The sequence below is a fragment of the Equus asinus genome, chromosome 24 (assembly GCF_041296235.1).
Source record: "Equus asinus isolate D_3611 breed Donkey chromosome 24, EquAss-T2T_v2, whole genome shotgun sequence".
Lineage (NCBI taxonomy): Eukaryota > Metazoa > Chordata > Mammalia > Perissodactyla > Equidae > Equus > Equus asinus.
Genome location: NC_091813.1, coordinates 33,955,699 through 33,978,080, shown reverse-complemented (window position 1 = coordinate 33,978,080; position 22,382 = coordinate 33,955,699). Strand labels below are relative to the sequence as shown.

General features: G+C 35.4%; 1 protein-coding gene across 1 annotated transcript in view; it reads right to left on the bottom strand.

The window, feature by feature from the left end:
• The window catches only part of UFL1 (UFM1 specific ligase 1), a 30,964-nt gene extending 9,424 nt beyond the window's left edge, over positions 1–21,540 (bottom strand). The window contains exons 1-11 of the mRNA XM_014843241.3: positions 21,327–21,540; positions 19,979–20,124; positions 18,876–18,904; positions 18,077–18,174; positions 17,421–17,535; positions 15,237–15,367; positions 9,436–9,494; positions 6,878–7,024; positions 5,401–5,576; positions 3,995–4,174; positions 2,150–2,270 (exon numbers count right to left, since the gene is read on the bottom strand). Coding sequence (XP_014698727.3) covers positions 2,150–2,270; positions 3,995–4,174; positions 5,401–5,576; positions 6,878–7,024; positions 9,436–9,494; positions 15,237–15,367; positions 17,421–17,535; positions 18,077–18,174; positions 18,876–18,904; positions 19,979–20,124; positions 21,327–21,403 — 1,279 coding nt within the window. The 5' untranslated portion in view covers positions 21,404–21,540. The remainder of the gene's footprint in view (positions 1–2,149; positions 2,271–3,994; positions 4,175–5,400; positions 5,577–6,877; positions 7,025–9,435; positions 9,495–15,236; positions 15,368–17,420; positions 17,536–18,076; positions 18,175–18,875; positions 18,905–19,978; positions 20,125–21,326) is intronic.
• Between the last annotated feature and the right edge of the window lie 842 nt (positions 21,541–22,382).

Below are 22,382 nucleotides of genomic sequence, written 5' to 3'. Positions count from 1 at the left end.
ATGACACCAAATTGTCATATTTAACTTTTCAGCATAAAAAAGCCAAATAATTAAAAAAACTGTTAGCTGCTTTTAAACTTGGAGTTTATTAAAATAAAAGCTTAGTAAATTCAATCAATAAGTAATAAAATATGAAATCTCTTGAATTTGAGCAACTGCCTTAGATAGCCTGTCTGCTCTAAATGTAGTCTCTTCCTGCTTCTCTAATGTCACCTCTTTTCTGTAGTTTTGTCTGACTTTTTCTTGGCCATACCCATTCCTTTAACCTCCTCTTCTACCTTCCCCAAAAGAAATGTGTCCTCATTTGCTCATCTCTGTTACCGCCTCATTAATAATCCTAATTACAATACTTCACAAATTTAATTATACTTGGTTTTGTCTTCTCAGTTGATAGATTATTACCCACGTTTACAGGAGATATCCTGCAGGGAGCACATTTCAGTAAAGTTTGTATCCTTGGGGTTAAAGCAATAACAGGTGCTCAAGAAATGTGGATCATGAATATTAAATTGGTTAAGTAGAAAAATATTATTCTCAATCACCTACTGGCTAAATGAAAACTAAAAAATACACAAATCACAAAACAAACTCAAACACTGTAAATAACAGTAAAAGAGTTACTGAAGTATTTCTCTGCTATTGGATATTTACAATTAAAATATCTATACAAGGAAACAATACTAAAACTTAACAAGATTTAAATACTGAAAAATACTGAAACTATATTTCTTCACAGAAGACTTTTTTTAGTGAAATAAGATTTGTGTAAAGATCTTTTTCTAAATTCTAAGTAGAATTCCCTTAGATATCATATCATAATTAAAAGTTCTATAAATTTATTTTCCCTTGCTTTTATGATAGAAAAATACAATTTTCAAAAGCACAAGTCTACAGCACATAGGCTTTTTACACTTGGTAATAAGTTTCTTATGGAGAAACTTTCCTGTTTGACATTATTCCATGTTCTCTAATTAAACTATTAACAGCACTATCACTGAGAACAAAACACCAGACGTCCCTGAAGTTTTAGAAAGAAATAAAACAGACTAGTTATACTGACATAAGTGCAACCAATTGCTTAATGTGAATGTATAATTATATCTCCAAATAATATGATAAAATATGCATGGCTGTGAATACTAGTATGATTTATTGGAGTAGTTTGTGGTAATCTTCTCAGAAGAATAGAAAGAAATTTTAAAGTATTATTGAAAGATTTCGTAGAAAAAAGTTTTTGAAGAGGAATGAAATGATCTCAAAGAGACAGGAGTGAATTCCACAGCAAATATAAATTTTTATAACATATGTTCAACATAGTTGTATTTAATAATGAAATATATTGAGTATCTAATTTCTTTAACTGTCATATTGCACTAACAATATTGTTCCTACCATAAAAAGTATGGAAAATACATGTTACTTTCCAAATGCAAGTTACTAGCATACCAGTGCTACCTAAGATAATTTCCAGTGATTCCAAAATAAAAGAAATTACAAAAAGTAGTATCTCCTTGGGAAATTTATTCGTTCAGTAAATATTTATCAAGCACCTAAAATACACCAAGGAGTGCTCTAAGTACTAGGGAAACAACAATAAATGAGATGTATAACATTTTCAAACAAATGCATCACAGTGATAAAAGCTATACAAAAGAACTGGGAAGATAACATGATGGAGAGTAACTATGTCCACTATTCTGGGTGGTTAGGGAGGCCGCTCTAAGGAACTGACATTTAAAGATGAGCTCTGAATAACAAGAAGAAATGAGTTACTTGAAGTTCGAGAGAGAATATTCCAGGTAGAGGGAACAGCTAGTGCAAAGGCCTTGAGGTGAATGTGAATTTGCCAAGTTTGAGAATCAAAAAATGGCTACTGGTCTGGACAATGGAGGGAGGGGGAAGGGCAACAGGAGATGGGCCAGATCATGAAATGAATTTAGTTCTCACAAAATAAAACAAAGAGTAAGTAATCACCAATATTTCCATTTTTGTAATCAAAATTTAATTCATTAGCAAAAAATTTGGTACTATTAGCAGTTAAAGGTTAATCAAGAAAACAAAAGGCCTTTCAAAGAGTCTAATAAATGCAAAGTTTACTGCAACAAACAAAAAACTCATCTTTGAATCTTCTTCAATAATAATTTATTACCTGTTGCTTTCCTCCTTCGTTCATCTTTTTTATCCTTTTTACTTGTATTAATGCTTTCTAGAATGGAAACTTCTTTCAGATCTTCTTCAGTGATTACATGCACAGGATTATTTTTCATTTCCTGAAATAAAACATGCTTTTTTTGGTAGGAAAAATATATATTTCAAAAAGCATAAAAGAAAAGTTGTTTATATACTCCCTTACATCCTAATTCTTCTTGTTTGGTTTGATTGCTAAGAACTATAGAGCTTTGTCTCACAGTTGCCACTCTGAGACTGCTTCTCCTCGCCAAAAATCAGTCTCTTCCCTTGCTGTTCTCAGCTTTTTGTATCTATTGCCAGCTAATAAGAAACCCTAGCTGTCCCTGAACACGTGATCACACAGCATCAGATGCAATCCTCTTCAGCTGTTACCAGCTGGGTTTTCTACTGCTTAACAGGTGACTCTTGCTCCCTTTCTTTATGAGACTCCCAAGTCCAGTGCCACGTGGATACCTGAGATAACTGGAAAGATAAGAAAATCTCCAACCGCCATCCCACCAAAATGACCATATATGAGGTCCACACTTGGTCATATAAACTTTGTTTTTCCTCTGGACTCATTTTTGATATCTGTGTTTTAAAAATTTATGTTAGGAACGATGAACTATTGCCAAGTTCAGAAACTGTCCTTCATCAGGGGAAAGCTTTCTAAAACTGTAGTGACAATGAGTATATTAAAATGATATTTCCATTTCGGTTTTCCAAAGCAAAATGTTTAGAATGTTGACAGATCAAACAATAGAATCACTTTTTTTATGAATTTATTTTTGTAGTTGGAGGGAGGAGCACAAGGAAAGAAAAAATTGATGACCATTTTAAGTTTGTACTTCAGGAAAAGTTGCAAACAAAAATAATGTAGCCATTTAGTAACTGGTAGCTAACATGTACCAGATATTTTATATACATCCCTCCTTTATTCACATTTATCCTTTTAAGAGTAGGCACAATGATCCTTTGTTTGAAGATGAGGAAACTGGAGGTCTGTTTGTTCAAAGTGAAACAAAGTAAACAAATTGAGAGGTTTACTGCTAGCAATCCTGTGTACCTTCTACTCCTCTCTGCTGCTTAGCAGGCCCAATGGAGAAAATTACTTCATTTTTTAGACTATTAAAGAGCTTAAAAGGAATACAGATAAATACAAATTATTTACATATTTAATAAGCCCTCATGAATTTATTTATAGTCTAAGATAGATAGGCTTGTTCTACCTATTTGTGAGCAGGCTTTATAAGTAGATGGTGCTAAATAGAAGCATGAACTGTACAGCCATTAAAGCAGACTTGGCATGACCTCTACTTCTAAACACTTTGACAGCACTTGCTCTGAGGAACTAATCAATTTTGATAGTAACAAATAATTTCTTTCCTCAGTTAAGTTATCCTATTTGTGCAGCCCAAATAGGTTAAATTAATGAGGTTCTGCTAGACTTAGTAAACAGACTGTGTACTCAGTGATAAATACACTGTATTTATACAAATAATCCACACAGACCGTTTTTGTAGATTTTAATGTTGGACAATATCCTCAGATGACTTAATTGTTAAGTGTATAATTTCATTTACATGATTTTATTTTATAAAATCAGCTCTCTAAGTTCTAATTTATATGTCCTGATGGGAATGAAGAAGGAGAAAAACAAATCCAGGAGAAGAAACAAAAAAAGGAATGACGTGTTAAAGGAAAATGATGTATGAAAACCAGTGTTCATTTTGGGCAAACTGCTTTCTTCATTTTTCAAAACACATTAGATGACTCTAATGTGAAACTACTGTTAAGATGAGTAGGTGAAGGAAATCTGGCATACCTTTTCAGCTTTTTGGTGCATCAGTTCACTGAAGAGATCTGAACAGTCATTTATAAATTTTTCACTGACTACAACGGTGTCGCTAAAGACTACAGCTGAAGCCTGTTTGCTGAATGCTCTCATCACCTGTTGAAGCAACATTGCAGCATCTTCAACTGAGAAAGAACTGGGTAGCAGAGGCTAGAATTACAAACAAAAGGAAAACAAAGTATAAATGCGATATAATACAGATAAACCATTTGTTATATATATGCCCTCCCTAGGTAATCTCATTAAGTCTAATGGCTTTTGGAACTATCTATATGCTGATAACCTTCCAAATTATGCTTGTGCTTTCATCATCGCCCTGACACTGGAATCACACATCCTACTGCCTCCTTAACCTTTTCACTCATATGCCTAATAGGCATCTCAAATTTAACAAGCCCCAAACAACACTGATTTGCAGCCACCTGCCCCCAGACTCCCCGCTCCCATCTACTCTTTCCCATCATTTCCCCATCTCAGTTAACGGTACCACTTTCCACTCAGTCGATCACGCCCAACCTACAAGTCACACTCAGTTTTTCTCATAAACCCACAAACAATCCACCATGAAGTCCTGATAACTTTACCACAAAAATATATTTCTCTTCTTAGCTCTTTTCTACTATCTGAAATTATCATTTTCATCAACTATCTCCCCCACAATGAAACTACACCTCCTGAGAGCAGGAAACCTGTCTGGACACCACATTCCCAGCAAGTAAAATGGTGTTTGGTACACAGAAGGTACTTAATAAAATTTGTTGAATGAATAAACAAACACTTATATCTGGAATCTCTGGGAACTCATATATACAAAACAAGGAATTTTCTGCTTTTTAAAAAGAGAGTCTGGGCCCTGACAAATAAATAATGGATTGGCCTCTTGTTTCTGTCTCTTCACCTACACTAATCTTTTTGGCATAATAAAGGCAGGTCAATACTGAACACTGAAGTGGAACACTATCAGTGCTAAAGCAGCTTGTGTTAACACATTAGCAGAGATTAAGGGATAAGGGATAAACAAATGCTACGTAATGCCTGATGCCAGTAAAGTTGTAAATGCTTGGATAAGACTGTGAGAAGTCTCATGAATTTCTGTATGGCAAGATTAATATGAGTGCTATATTGTTTGCTCGTCTGTTTCGAGATTTACAAAATTCTGGATGTTGACTATCCATATATAAAAGGTCACTACTTCAAAGCTAAAAAGTCTTTAAGCACAAAATAAGATTATTTTTGTTATAACAATGGTGCTAGAATTTGGCTACAAAGCCAAGACTATTCTTTATGTATCATAATTCTTAAAATGGCCATATACTAGTGATATATCAGTTGTCATTGGTTTAAGAAAAAATTATGAAGAAAAAGATAAAACATACCGCAATATCAACCCATGTTCCAGAGCTGATGGCTTCCTCTACCGACGCTTCCACCTGATCCACAAGTCCTTGACCAACACACGCTGCCTTCAAAAACAAGAGTTGTGTAGTCTTATATCTTTTCTTGATGTAGCTCACAGCATCTGGGATTCCAAGTCTGGATAAAGCATCAAATTCTAGAAATACACCATAAAGTTGGAATAGAATTGTCATTCATACTTTTTAGAAATCTTAGAAAAAGTTCTACTAAAATCTGTTCTTTGTGAATACACTGTATTCTACTATTTTTTAAAGAATAAAGCAGAGAAATGTGCCACAGCCTATTGCTTATGTCACCTTCCTAAAGTTTTATTATGAAACATATTTGTAGAAAAATTGGTTCAAGTACGTCCTCAATCCCAGCTGTGTCACCTCCTCTCCAATTGCGGGGTCAAGGGAAACATGAGAACTATGGAGCAATAAAAGCAGAAATGGGGGAAAAGGAGAATGTAATGATTTAAGCAAAGAAACAATAACTGGAACTTATTTTGCTAATTATGGTTAACTAAAGGAATGGAACTTATTTTTCAAATGTTTCATCAGACAACTTAGGAAAAAGTAGTTCTCCAGTCTAATTTACACTCTCAAAAGATTTAGCATACAAAACAAAAGTAAAAAACTGAGACAAACTTAAAGCCATTAAAGTTACTGGAGATATCTACCATCCTCTCTGTATCCCCAAATAAACATAATTTAAGAAAATTTATTAGAAGAAAATTCTAATCCCAGTCCACGGTTGAAGAAACTGAAAAGTACACTACAGAAAGTCAAGAAAACATAAGCCAAGCCCCGTATTCTAGCGTACATTTAAACTCTTTGAACACTAGACTTACAGTTTTATTACTGAGAAAGAAACTGATCTCTTACAGGGCTTAACTTAGTTTGTGAAATTGATCAAATTAAGTCAGCTACATATTTATACATATTTGCTAATTGTTTTAATGACTAAATTCAATCAATCTACTTTATCCAAATGACAGAACCTCAGAAACAGAATATAGAATAACTTCAATGTTTCTGAAGTATTGAATAACTAATAAAAGTGAACATTGTAAAACTGAGAGCCAACAAAATACTTCTAAGATTATGTAACTGAAAAACTGGGCAACTTCATAAAATGTAAGACATAAAAAATATAATTACTTTTTATGAATTAAAAAATACTTGAAGTTGTAATAGTATCGTTATCACTGGAAGGTTGGTAACAATCAATCCCAGCTTTTGCTTTTTATACATTACAATTGTTCAATAACTATTAAACTCAGTTCCAAGACCCACGAAAACCTGTGGCGTGACTACTTTTACATTCAAAGAGGATCATTATAGTCTGCTGGCCAACGCTAAAGTATGTGTGTACTCCTGAAGCTAATACAATACTTTCCAAAAATGTGTTTAGTGTCAGGAAGAAGCTTCAGCTTCGAAGAAAAAAAATAGTTACCTAGATAGCCATTCTGCCTGAAAAAGGAATCCACCCAAGCACTCTGTGTTCTGGAGTAAATGTCAGGAACAAAAACCGCCTTATCTTGTCTCCCACCAACCACAGTGCCTCGTAATCGTCCACTATTAACAAGTTCCTCAAGCACAGCTTAAAACAAAAGCAAACAAATAGAAACAAATCAGACCAGGTATAAATCTCAGAAAGTTAATATACTTTACTATGTCATAATTTAGTTATACTTATCCTTTACAAAAACAAGTTAAAGTTTAAATTGCATAAATAAAGACATCATACTTTAGAAAAAACTTTCCTGACATTTAGAATACTCAGGTCATAAATTCAGGAAATTCTGGTAACTAGCTAAAGGTGCTCAAATTAGTTAATATTAACATTGAATTTTTCAGTTTGAGTAATTCTGGAAAAGAAACAACATGCCATTATCTATCCCATGATTTGTTTAAAATTGGATGACTAAACACTTTGAGAATAGATAATGCACAACCACTAGTGTTACCAATTTCAATTTTCTCATATTTAGAAAAATCAAGACACCTGGACCATATCAGAATCAACAGCGTGAAATAAGCCATGGAAATTTTTATGTTATTGCATTTCCACTGTTTAAATTGAAGCAATACATTTTAACACTACCTGTAAGAGAAACATAATGCCATGGTTAAGAGGACGGATCTGGATGCAGACAGCCTAAGTCCAAAACGCAACTCTACCAACTATTGGCTGACAATTGGTTCTTAAGCCTCAATTTTCTCATCCATGAAATGTGATAATAATAGCTATCTCATAAGATTGCTGTATTCATAAAAAGTGCTTGGAACAGTAGCTGGCCTATAATAAGCACTGGATAAACATCAACTAAACATCACCACCATCAAAAGATTGATGTCAGTCTGAGAACTGGATAGTGCTGCCATTAACACCAGATTTATGCTTTTCATTTAAACCATTAACATCTAACTAAACATTTTGTTGTTTTAAATATCAAAATCCCCTAAAAAAAGATAAAGTAGATAGGAAGGAGTTATTTCTAAGTGAATCAGCAAGTACACTCAAAAGATTCCTGGCACACGAGGCTGGCCTCGTGGCCAGCAGTTAAGCTTGCGTGCTCTGCTTTGGAGGCCCAGGGTTTGCCAGTTCTGATCCTGGGCGCCGACCTACCCACTGCTTATCAAAACCACACTGTGGCAGGCATGCCACATATAAAGTAGAGGAAGATGGACACAGATGTTAGCTCAGGGCCAGTCTTCCTCAGCAAAAAGAAGAGGATTGGTGGCAGATGTTAGCTCAGGGATAACCTTCCTCAAAAAAAAAAGATTCCTGGCACAAAGAAAGGTTTATGAAAATTAGCTTTTAACAGAAATAAAAATTAGTTTACATAAGAATTTCAATGCTGAGTAAATTAGAATACATCAGAAAAGTCTAGATTTCTCAATAGACTGCAACACATAATTTTAAACTTTGTGTGACTGTCCAACACAAATCCATGCTAAATTCAGACCAAAGTTATCAAATTATCAATTAGTACTTGAAGAACTTTACATTATAATGAAATCCCACCAAGCCCAATTATGTAGATTCCAAAATAGTCATATTTTAAATTTGTCTTAAACAAAAAATTTAAATTTAATTCTATATTCTGAAAAGCATAGCGAATGAAAATTAATTTTTGAGTCTGTGCTTGAATTTCTATTCCATTCTTCATTTTAATTCTTATATTTGCACAGATATCTGAGTTGAAAGATTAAGACATTACATTTTTTTGAGGAAGATTAGCCCTGAGCTAACTACTGCCAATCCTCCTCTTTTTGCTGAGAAAGACCGGCCCTGAGCTAACATCCGTGCCCATCCTCCTCCACTTTATATGGGGGACGCCTGCCACAGCATGGCTTTCCAAGCAGTCCACGTCTGCACCCAGGATCCATGTCCGCACCCGGGATCCGAACCGATGAACCCCAGGCCACCGAGAAGCGGAACATGTGAACTTAACTGCTGTGACACTGGGCTGGCCCAGGCCATTGCTTTCAAAAATTATTCCATCCGAGTTTATAAAAACCCCTCAAAACCTCATTAAGAGCTTCACAAATCACACTCAAAATAGGCAATGAACCAAGACTATTTTGGAGGTATTACTATGCTGTTTCAATGCTAAGAAAATATTTTTATTGCTATAAACTCTGAAAATTTTCTAGACAAACAGTATTTACTTTCACGTTAGAAAACATAGTAAAAATCTGTTAGAAACAAAGGGAAAGTTATTCTTAATCCCACAATTTCAAATCTCTCTATGTCTATGTATAACAGTATTTTATATATACCCATACATAATTTTTTTTTTTCATTTCACTCCTCTTGGGGTAGTCATCACTAAACATTTGGTGCGTATAACAGATGAATACATGAAAATTGATAGAAACTTTTCAACCAAAAATATTTTAGTCACATAAGTTTTAAGATTAAAAGAGGTAAAAAAAAGAGTAACTTTTACATTAATAGTCTATTCAGAAGCTAAATAAGTGACATATAATTTAAACCAAACTCACAGTAAAGAAGTTGCTCCTGAAATCCGTATTTTGAAATCAAAGAATTCACTGCTGTAGGCCTTTATGGAAAGGGAAAAAAAAAAAAACACAACAAAACCTTCTTACTTGTTATAGAGTTACACATATTCATGAATTAAAAAAATAACTAGGATAATTAGTTTATGAAAAATACCAACTAATTTAAAAGAAAAAAATGAAGGCAAAAATTGCATCAAATTTTACTCCCTTAATCAGAATTATGTTACTGAAATACCAAGGGAATTGATCTGTCTTCTCAACCCAGGATCAATTTACTTTCCCCCCAAATTTTCATCTCAGATTTAGTGATACTTGACTATGCGCCTTGCCCTTTATTGTGTTTTTCTTCATTCTATTCTTTCTGTCTGGGAGGCTCTTTCTCCATCTGGGAATAGTCAAGTGAATGTTATATGACTATTTTTGAAGAAAAATGAAGTCATACATGTCCTGAAAGGAATCTAGAATGATATACTCCCCGAGTGGGTGGATGACAGGGAGGGATCTATCTATAAGGCTCTTTTTTTGCTTATTAGTATTTTCTGTAATGACGATGATTTCTTTTCTTTTTTAAAACAGCTTTAATGAGCTATAATTTACATATCATAAATCCAACCAATTGTAAGTATACAATTGAGCAACCATCTCTACAAATCCAGTTTTATAACATTTCTATTATCCAGAAAGTTCCTTCATAGATGTTTGCAGTTAATTCTTGCCACCACTCCTAGACCTAGAGAACCACTGATCTGCTTTCTGCCTCTATGTAAGTTTGCCTTTCTAGAGATTTCATATAAATGGAGTCACTATTTGGTATCTTGTGTCTAGCTTCTTTCACTTAGCATGTTTTTGAGGTTCATACATGATAAGGCATGAATCAATATTCATTCCTTTCTATTGCTGAATAGCCTTCCATTGTACGGATATACGATGCTTTGCTTATCCATTCATCAGTTGATGGACATTTGGATTATTTCCAGTTTGGGAATATTATGAATAACACTGCTATGAACATTTTCATCTATGTCTTTGTCTATACATATGTTTTCATTAGTTCTGGGCAGAGGCCTGTGAGTGCCTTTCGTTTAAAATAATTTAAAGAACAATTTTTAAGAAAACTATAAAGAAAAGGATCTAGATTTTTTTTTTTGACAATTTTTCCCCGTATTCATTTTAAGCCAATTATGCCTATTCTCTGGTTTAGGTCTAGTCTGTGTTTTTTTTTTTATTTTTATGCATATCATCAAGAGACTTTTAAGTTATTCCAACTACTTGATCCCCTATTGTTGATTATTTAAGAAGTCATAAATTTTCTCCATGACAAACTTGGGAGACCAGAAACAGTTGTCTAAATATGAACTGATATTTAAAAGTCCTTGTATTTGGGGATTTTTGACTAAATTATTATTTTTACCAAATTCTTGTAGGGATCAATTTGGTTTTTATTAAATTGTTTTACCCACATTTTTCAGCTAAATTATCTAAGAGCCCCCAAACCAATGAGGTCCAGTTAGGTGCTCTGTGAAGTTTGTTCTCTTTTGTTTATCTTATAACTCCCACAATCTTCTCATGTTTTGTTTTTTTTTTTGTGTTTTCTTTTCCCTTTTACCTGAACACATCCCTACAAAAATGTACAGGGCTTCCTGAAGGACTTTATCTTAAAATTTCTGGGTGCACAACTTATTGTGGGTGTTCAATAAATGTTTAATTAAATTGCACAAAAGTTCTAGCTTTTTTTTGTACAATAAAACTTAGGTGCTGAGTTTTTATTTCAATTTGGAATATAATTTAGTTTAGTATACCTACATATGTCTTTTCACTAATTACTTCTTGCTCTTCTTTTTCGCTACCTATAATAACAATAAATATAAATCATTTTTTAATCAGAGATACAGGTGTTCTCTCTGAAGTCAGACCAGAAAAGTAGGATGGTTCCTTATATTTAAGAGGCAAATATGAAGATATGGTGCATTACATGGAACTAACTAGAAACCACACAGCCTAGCAACAACTTTTGAGGCTCAGAATTTGTTTTGCCCTCATGGTTTGATAATACCTCCATAGAGAGAAACTACTCAGGGCTATCTATTATGACTCAGAAAAATACTATTTGCTGAACCTGTTGATAACTACACTCACCACAATAATTAGTCAAAGAAAAGAGATGAATATCTGTCAATAGGAAAAATATATTTTCAGTTTTTATTTTGTGACTAAGAAATGCACAGGGTACAAAAAAGTTACAAAACTGACTCCTCCCCATTCCTATCACTCAGCTACCCAGTTCCTCTTCCACAAACAACCGCCATTATCAGTTTCTTGTGTTAGAGAAGTGATCTGGTGCAAGGTGACAGAGCCTATGGGGAGTAAGGAGGGAAGAGAGCTGTAGCAGCAATGGGAGATCAGTTACATAAAGGAAAATCAATCAAATGAGTAAATATATTAAGGATAATGGGAGCTAGGTTTCTCACAGAGAGGGAAGTTACAAATATAGAAAAGGAGAAACTTAAAGTGTGAGAAGGGAATTGGAGGTTATCAGTGTGAACTCATGGATTTTCATAGACATGGATAAAGATACAGAAATACCGATATGTAGAGGGGTATACACATGTGTGTGTATGTGTATCCTTTAGCTTGTCTGCTGAGAGGGCTTGGGAGCAGTGACAACCAAATAGCAAGAGGTCATCTAGTGTCCAGATGTTGGTTTCTAAATACTATACTCTACTAAAAGGAACCAGGGCTCCTTGGGGAAATGGCTGATTCCATGGTTAGGACAGGCAAAGTATGAGTTGAGCCTGGAACTTCTTGTCATGCCATAAGGAAAAGAAGTGCTTCAAGAATGATGGGGACATGTCAAAAGAACACAGAAGTCAACCAGAGGGGACTGCCACTAGCTAAATCAGAGCCAACTGAAAACCTAAATAATAATAGTAACAGATTATAATCCAATGAATAAAACAGGGAACCATGAGTTCATACTGATTTAAATAATTGAATAAACTGAAAGTCTGGTGAAAAACAGAATAACTTACATGATCTCAGATGGCCCTCTCCACAAATACTTAATTATAAAGGAAACTTAAGTAGTTTTCTGAGATATCAGCAGATATCTCATTATTAAGAAGTTATAATACACATCATCAGTAAGTGGAAAAATCTATACTGTACGCCACCTGGTAGGATTCAATGACAAGAACACAGAATCACTTCTGTGATATTCCTGCCAAAGATGCATAACCTAAATAACAGCATGAAAAAAAGAGCAGACAAGCAAAACTGAACAAAGTAATTGGCCTGTGATCTGTGAAAGCATCAAGGGCATAAAAGTCAAGGAAAGATCAAGTAAGTGTTCCAGACCGAAGGTGACTAAGGAGACATGACAATTAAAGGCAATATGTGATTCTGAACTGGATCTTTTTCTATAAATGACATATTGGAACAATTGGTAAAACATGAATGGGATCCAAGGCATGGATGGCAGTAATATGTCAATGTCAGTTTCCTGATTTTCATGTTTCTATTATAATTATATAGGACAATGCCTTACTTGCAGGACATCAGACTAAAGTATTTACGGTGACAGAACATCACGTCAGCAACTTCCTCTCAAATGGGACAGAAACAAAAGGTTCTCTTGCAATTTTTCTCCAAGTGTGAGATTATTTAAAAAATAAAAAAAAGGGGCCGGCCCGGTGGCTGAGTGGTTAAGTTCCCGTGCTCTGCTTCGGCGACCCAGGGTCTCACCGGTTCGGATCTTGGGCACAGACATGGCACCACTCATCAGGCCATGCTGAGGCGGCATCCCACACGCCACAACTAGAGGGACCCACAACTAAAAATATACAACTATGTACCAGGGGCTTTGGGGAGAAAAAGGAAAAACAAAAAAACAAACAAAAAAATAAATAAATAAAAGAAAGAAAAAATAAAGTTGTTACATTAGGTTGCAAGCTCTCCCTTCTAACCTTCTAGTCTTTTGGGCCCTACATATATTAGGTGCTCAATAAAAGTTTTTGCCTTGTTGAATGACAAAAAGAAACCACTGTGGCTGTCATGTAAAAAATGTTCTGGAAGGGGCCAGCCCTGTGGCATAGTGGTTAAGTTTGGTGTGCTCTGTGCCAGCGGTGTGGACCTATACCACTCATCAGCCATCCTGTGGCTGCATCCCACAGACAAAACAGAGGAAGACTGGCAGAGATGTCAGCTCAGGGCTAATATTCCTCAAGCAAAAAAAAGAGGAAGATTGGCAGATTGGTGGCAGATGTTAGGTCAAGGTGAATCTTCCTTACCGAAAAAAAAAAGGCCTGGAAGGTAGTAAGAGCAGAAGGAGGAAGACTGGTTAGGAAGCTCCTAAAACAGTCCAGTTAAAAAATGGACTGAAGTGGTGGGAATGGCAATGTGAGAGAAGTAAAGATTACATAAATATTTAGAACATAGAATTCAAAAGAATTCGTGTTTAGGAAAGAGGAGTGAGAGAGGATGGTATAAAGAAATGACTCCCAGGTTTCTGGCAAAACCAACAGAATGATAATATTTACTGGTAATGGAAACCCAAGTGGAAGGATAAACTCAGGTGGAGGGGGGTCAGGATAGCTTAGGGGTAATGAGTTATTTTAAATATGTTGAATTTGAGGCACTTGTAAAACATTTCAACAGAGATGCTGTGTAGGTAGTATGAATCTGAAATTTGAAAGGTAAAGTCACCTAGGAAGGCAGTGCAGGACTGAGAAGAAAAGATGGCCTGACACTTTAAAGGCTAGGGAAAGGAGAAAGAGCCAGAAAAGGCAACTTATAAGGTACACCCGAAAGAGATACAAAAAAACCAGTAAATATTGGTGTTAAAAAAAAAAAAAAGGAATGAGAACATTTCAAGAAGGAAGACGTACTTAGAGTTAAATGCCGCTGCAAAGTCAAGTAATAAGGACAGACAGCATCCATTAGATTTAATGATATTGACATCATTACTATGTAAGTAGTAGAAGCCAGATGGGTGAGCTGAGAAGTGACAGAAGGTAAGCAAACTGATATAGTAAATGTAGACATCAACTCTTGAGGTTCATTTTAAGGAAAGGAACAAACAAGATGGTAGCTGGAGTGGAATATTGGGTTGAGAGAGGTTTGATAGTTTTAAAATGGGAGAAATCTGGACATATCTAAATGTTGGTGGGACCCAAAAACTACTGAGATAAAGTTAATGACACAGGAGAGAAGAGATAATTGAGAATGTAGGCTTTCTTAATTCCACACTGGAGTTTGTCACACAGGCTCCAAACATTTCAGAAGTTCTTATTTTAGAAAAGTTAACGTGATTTTGAAAGTAATATTGTTATTCATTAGAATTATAGAATTTATTTAGTTAAAAGGGTTCTAAAATCATCTCGTCTCATCTGAGACCCAAAGAAGTTAGGTGACTGACTCATCTGCTCAAGGTCACATGGTTACTATGTGATGGAGCTATGACCCAAGGACTTATGATTTTAAACGGCATGCTCTTCCATGAGCCTAGGGTCACCTTATATACTTATTCGGGTGTTCTGAAGAAGTACATCTGGGGTCATGAGGGTGGTGAAGGTAGAGCAGGGAAGGAGATTCTGGTTGGAGAGAGTTTCGGTACATTGTAGGGCTCGGGCGTCCCTATTCCTATCTCACAGAAGCTTCTCTTCTATCTGTTTAATGAACTAGGATCCTGATTGAGATTTTGCTAAAAAGAAAAAAGCTGCTAGAAAAAAAAATGCAAATCATGATCAAAGAAATGTGAAAATATACATACTTTAAAACATGCTTACCGGGTAATAGCACTGAACAGTCCGCGGATGCGTGCTTTATGTCGAGCTACAAAAGCTTCAGTAAATATTACTCCTCTGTTATCAAGATCAATGTGTCCATTAATTATTCTACCTAGTCGCTGAGTTAGCGCCTGGGGGTAAAGATGCAAATTTTTATTATTTTGAAAGAACAAAATTACACATATACATCTGTATAGTCTTACTAAAGTAACGCTGCATGCTGATGTTACATTAATCACATGATTGACAAATTTCAACAAACATAAACTCACAAGATTTATAAGCTAAAATGAAGATTCAGGATCTCAGAAACTTCATAATCTCATGGCAGAGCCAAGAAGTGAATGAGTCAAATAGCTGATATGGGCAAATGCTAAAAAGGGCTATTTTTAATATACAATAAAAATGATTGATTAACCAATGTTCTAGATATAGGCAGCTTGAAATATAGACAGTTAAGACATATATATGGGTCTTGGAGAAGATCCTATCTGGAGCTTCTAACACTAACAGAGACAAATAAATGTTATTCCAAGATTCTGCAACCTACGGAAACACAAGACCTGAAAAGTTATCTTCTCTGATGCAAACATTAACAAGTTATCTGTGCCCAGAGGTCTACGCTGGCAGACAACCTGATTTCTTGGTAATCTCAGCAAAGTACTTCTCCACAGCTACACAATGACTGGGGTCAGGTATGTGTCTGGACACATTTCATATCCCAAGATAAGTTAAACCTACTCAAGTCAGCCTGGCTGGTACTTGAATGGTACAGAAAAATGCCATTCAAACAACTTCTTAATAAGCTTTTAGAATATTGCCTGTGATATTAAAAAAAAATCAGAATTGGAAAGTATTAAGAAGCCATATATATTTCCAAAATGTATCAGTAGCACAGTTTTATAAGAAATCATGTGGATTTGTTCTGACATTTTTTAGAAGTGTTTTAAAAATGCATTTTTTGACCTTCGGTGATTAACATATATTTGCTCACTTAAAACAGAACTTAGGCTCCTGAAATGCTATGTAAAACAGATCTCTACTCTAAACGTTATTTTAGATGCAATCAGAGGAAATCACTCTCTTAAAATGGGTGAGTAAATCTGTTTGTATTATAAATTAATCTCATGCAATAACGACTTGGTAAATTCTTGTAAACTGGATTTTCTTAAAGTGATATATACCTAAAAAGAGATTTGGCTTTTCCCTTATTTGTTCCAGTAACTACAAAACAAAACTGTCATCTATGGAGTGCCTCCATTGTGCCAGACATTTCGCTAGACATACCATGTATATAACCTCACTGAACTCTATGGAAAAGACAATTACTCTCAAGATGTGTAACTTGAAGCACAACAGACATGAAATAATTTTCCTCATGCTGAGTAACAAAGCAGTGGCACAGACAAAATTCCAATCCAGGTGTGTTTAACTCCAAAGCTCATACACTTTTCACTATATTGAATGAACTTCTCTAACTCTAAAATGTCAACCAAGTTTAAGAAAAAACAAACAAGGAAATGGCCTCTATTTTCAGGTAGCACTGTTATTACATTATAAATCAAGACATTTGAGTATTGACATAGGTACCTAAAATTAAGAGAATATGAGAGAGTCCTTGGTTCTTCTTCCTATCACACTGACAGTTTAGAGAAGAAAAAAGGTCACATCAAAGGACGTTGGTATTATTGACATTTTGGACAAGAAAATTCTTTGTTGGGGAGGATGTCCTATGTATTGTAGGCTGTTTAGCAGCATCCCTGACATTTACCCCATAAGATGCCCGCAGCACCCACTCTAAATTGTAATCTTCATCAGTTATTTCTTAAAATATAGCTGCGCAATCAGAACTGTAGATATCAGGGTTAAAGTTTCTGTATAGCTGCTATCAAAAGCACTGAATAAACCTATGCACTTATGTTATACTTGCTAATATATCAAAGCAGGTCTAGAACTTAGTCTATTAATTGTTTTTACGGTTTCTCTGGGTTCAGGAAGATAATAATAATTTCTGAATGGTCTCCTCAGAACCAGCAATGTATAAGAAGTATTCCCAAAATATATTGCTATGACATCAAGAGCAAATGGTTGCAAAAGATCAATGGTAAGAAAGTCCAGTTTTTTTCTTCCATCAAAATTCTTTATTTATCTGAAAAGACACATTATACTATTAAGAAAAAATACCTGTGTCAGAAAGTTTCCAGGAAGATCATAGGTTTTACACAGTTCTGATATGGTTACCTGACCACTTTCTTGCAATTTATCATTTACCTCTTCTGCTAATCGATCCAAATAGTTCCTAATATTTGAAAAAAAAAAAAAAGGAAAAGCAATTAGGATAATGATTTTCCTCTATCTTTTATATTTAATTTCTGTCGCAATAAGGTATGTCCCAAAAGTAACACAAAGGGTATTTTTAGGTAAACATCATTCATTACTCATATTCTGAGAACTTTATTTTTCCTATCAGTGTAACTAAATGTAAGGTTAATCAACTGATAAATGCTGGAATTTTTTTTTAATAATGAAAATTATGCTGTCATTTTTCATTAATATTTGTGGCAAATTTGCTTTCATAGCTAAGATCATATATGAAAGACTGTAAAAATTATGTTCTGTGTTGCTTTAAGATAACAAAAAAAATCAAAGTTTATATTATTTCCAAGTACTCCACATAATTAAGCACTTACTTTTTAAGTACAGTGATCCCTATAATGAAAATCAGCACTATAGGAGTTCTAAACAAAAATGTTGAACTGGCCACAGCTGCTATAACTTTAAAAATAAACACTATTAAAAAAAAGGGAACTCAACAAAGTGCTCTTAAATATTGTACTTACTCATCTATCAGTTGTCCCAACACTAGCTGAACATGCTTTTCTGATTTAACAATGTCACCAATTCTATTTTCAATATGAGTCAGATCCACATTAATCACCTGGAAAATAAATACAAATTCTATTAGTGGTAAGTTCATACTGTTTCTTAAGTTCAAAATTTTATATTTAGAACTATCCTTTCAAAAACTTACTCTTAGATGAATTTCAAATTGCTTTAAAATATTTTAAAAAGGCTTGGTCAAATAAATTAGAGGCTATTTGCTTATTTGTTCTCATTTCTGAACAATTATACTTTCACTTGCTAGGGAAGTTTATATTAAGAAGTTACATTTTCATATAACAGGCACCATTTCACAATCAATACAAGATTCACCAGCTTCTTGTATTTAGTGTACCTTGCTGATGAAATGTGCATTTATATTTTCTAAAAATATCTTCTACTTTTTTTATATTACTCTATTACCTCCATATACTAAAAGCAAGTAAAGATGAAACTAGTGATTTTTCTCTCCCAAATTACATAAATCCTGTAATTACTTAAAATGACAACCATGAGTTTATTTGGTAACGAAAAAAGAATAATCAAGTCAGCTGAGAAAGAAGAACTTATTAAGTCAATTCAATATATCAGAATTTCCTAAATTGATTCAATGTGTCAGTGAGGGTTATATCACTATTTCTTCACAAACATTACACAAAATATGATACCAGTATTTGTGCATACCTAAGGCACTGAAAAAATTTGTAGTATCAAAAACTCAGAAATCAAAGGAAAAAAATTTATAAATTTAAAATTTACCTGTTGCAGATCAACAATGTTTACTCGACCTTTAAAGAAAAGATATTCATTTAGTTTAAATTACGTGTGAGTACACATCAGCCAAAAACTGTAAATTCCAACAGATTTGTTTTGGACAAAGGCCTCCTTCTACAAAGGACATAGAGCCACAATAATTAATGTCTTCCAACACAAACCATTAGCTGTATAAGTCTTCATGACTGAAGACATGGGCAATAATTTATTTTCAAAGTTCCATTTCTCACATCAGGCCAAATACCAGCATCAACTGATACATAAGTTGGCCAGACCTGTGGAGGGCATTTATCTCCCTTCACAGTTTATCTACTGTGACCAAAGAGATAACAACAACTCAATTCAGATGAACTTTTTTCAATTATTTGAAATTGGTAGATTTCCACCTACTAGCAAAAGAAAATCTGTTAACTATTTCAAATTATAGCTACTATTTTATCAGCATAATGCAGGAAGATAAAAAAAAAAAACACACACCAAGGGTATATCTGATAACATCTAATGAAGAACTGTTTTAATAGTTGCTTCTATTTTAATCAAATTATGTTCAAATTTGCTCAATAGTTGTTCAAATTTTAAAAAGACAAAGGAAAACAAAAACTTTTTGGTGTGCTTGCAACAGCATTTCCTACAATATAGGTTTAGCATCCATACTGAATTGTTTCCTAATTTGCAAATACCTACAGGTAAGTTTAAAAACAAAAAAACAGGCAGAGTAGTATAGCCTTGATTTTCAAAAATCACTAATTCTTTAAAATCTCTGTTCCCTCTTCATAATAACAGGCAGCTCCCCTGAGTCATGAGATAAATTAACAAACTGTGACAAGAAACAGTGTATTAATTCACACATAGAACACATAACTCAAAATAATAAAAAGTGCTATTTTGTATAGTGACAATATTTGACTTCATTTAAGTTATATGATCATGTTTACCCAAAACTATTAAAAATATTAAGGCTGATTATCACATTAACAATTGAGATGGGTGTCCTATAACCTCCAAATAATTTATTAATTATGGTTTTAAGGGCTTTTTTTTTTTTCCCTATCAAAGAACCAGAAGAAAAAAACTGAGGAGTTACTTACCACCTCTGACATGTAGCTCATCTCTCATTTCTTTACTAATTTGGGCTGGAGTAATATATTCCTTCCCATCAAGCGTGTGAACTACTTCCAGCTGTTTCTGAGCAATCAATTTATTCACAATCTCAATGCAGTTCCGCTCTGACAATCTGAGGGAAACAAGGAAAGTTCAATTTTAAAAATGCACTTGATACATTTGGCGCTCAATAAAATCAACACAATGCATGAAAACGGGCTTTTTTAAAAAGTTAGGCTAAAGAGTGAGTAGGTTCTATACCACTAAATCTGTATCTTTTATTAGTAAAAAATACTGAATCAACAAGTTAAAAAAAAAAACTCTTGGCAGTAAGCAGGTTTACACGCACTTAAACGATGTACTTAATTGGTACAAATCATTCTATTACGATTTCAAGTTTGCTCTCTCATCTAGGCCTGCTTCTAATCTTCAAATCTGAGTAGATAAGTGAAGGCATATAATTTAGGGAGGAAAAAAACCTGCCCTATTTTTACTTCAATTTCCAGTTTAACTTTAGTAAGAAAACCCCAGAATTTTCTTTTAAATTAAGTGTATAACTGCCTTACTCATACAATTGGTCTGTAAACAGAAAATCTGGCCTAGGTAAACCTGCAACTGTTAGTTAACTTAAGCACTTCAGTATGTGCCCTAGTTTGCTCTCAAAACTACATAATACAGGCACCAGAAGAAACAAAAACATCGTGAGCAAGAAATAGTCAACGGATAAAAAAAAGAATTCTATTAGCAGTACATGTGTTCTGTAATATTAAAAAAGCAGACTTATGGTGCTCCAGACACATCACCCAAAGGTTAGTGTGTTTGTGGGAAATATCAGTGTCCGTGAGTCCCTAAAAATGACAGATGGGACCACGAGTCTGGCCTAGTACATCTGTTCTGGCGGACAAAAAGGCAAAATATTTTAAGAGACAACATAGTGTCTGCAAAGTACTTATTTTGGGGTAAGCCTATCGTTTCAAGCTCATTCTAGGTCAGGAAGTGTAGAAGAGCTAATGATGCCACAGTGATGTGATGACGTTTAAGTACGGACAGGAGGGACACCCTTCGCTCGAAGTCACCTGCCTCCGCCAGCGTGGGGGCGGGGCGCGCCAGCACCTAGCTGGGGCGAGGATGGGGGATTCCGGGGTTTAGCATCTTTCAGGCTTCCCCTCCGAGAACTATACTCGGAACCGCAATCCAGGCTCCAGGAGGGGGCAGGAGGCGGCAACGGTGCCAGGGGCTGGGAAGGTCCGGGGCCAGGGATCTGCGGCCTCAGATCTCGGCATGGCCGCCTAGGGTCTATTCTGGACTCCACAACGGAGAGGGAGGGTCGGGCACCTCTGTGTGGCCTCGGCGAACTGCGCCCGCTGGAAGTCAGCCGCCAACCGCCTAATCTCTTCCCAGGCGTCCGCCATCACGGCCCTAGTCGCTGAGCCGCCGAGGAAATGCAGACACGTCAACCCAAAGGCAGCGCGAGCCGGGACGGAACGGGCCGCGCGGAGGGACAAGAGACTCCTCCCTCACGCAGATTCTCCAAACGCGCCCACCCCGCGCCGGAGGGGGCGGGCCGGAAGAGTCGCAGCCCCGCCCACCCCGGGCGAGAGGCGTGTCCTCCGCGGTGCGAGCCCGGCTGGAAGAGTTCCTTGCGCGGCCGCGAGGTCTCTGCAAGGCTGCGGCTGGGATGCAGGCGGGACCAAGTTAACAAAGTGTTAGTTTAGGTCTTTGTGTGCCTTATCCCTCATATTTCGGCGGCGTAGTGATAATCAAATTAACCACTTTCCTTTTTTTTCTGTCCTCCGTTTGGTTTTTGCGAGAGGGGGTGGGCAGGAGATGTGCCTATGCCTGCAATTAGCATGCCCTGTAAACAAGGAGCAGTCCCTTTTGTACCGGAAGTCATGTTAGTTTTTACATGGGCTCGGAGAGATGTACCTTTTGGGAGACAAGTGGGCTACGCTATAGAGTTAATTACTTTGTATTTTGTTTGCATAAACATGAATAATTCGGATACCCTAGAGGCTGGGAATTGCTTTCATGTGGTCTAGAGCCTTTCCTATTTCTCTTACGTGGAAGGTTAGCTCCATCAAATGATGAAGAAAGATGAACATAAGGTAATAAGAGTATATGGCTACAGATGAAATGGAGGAAGCAAGGGGCACGTTTATTTTGCTTTTTCTTACGTTTAAATCAGTAAAAAGTAGATATTTACTTTGGAGTACCTTTCTCATTCCCTTTTACTTTTATACCTCAACTCTTCGCTTAAAAAAGAATTCTTTTTCCTTTTAACTGTAGGCCCTGTAGAGTTGATATAGGGGAGTATTTCAGTTCCTTTCCCATCTCAATATCTTATTCTAGTGACACAAATCCAATGCCACAAATGTACTTGTCTAGTAAAGA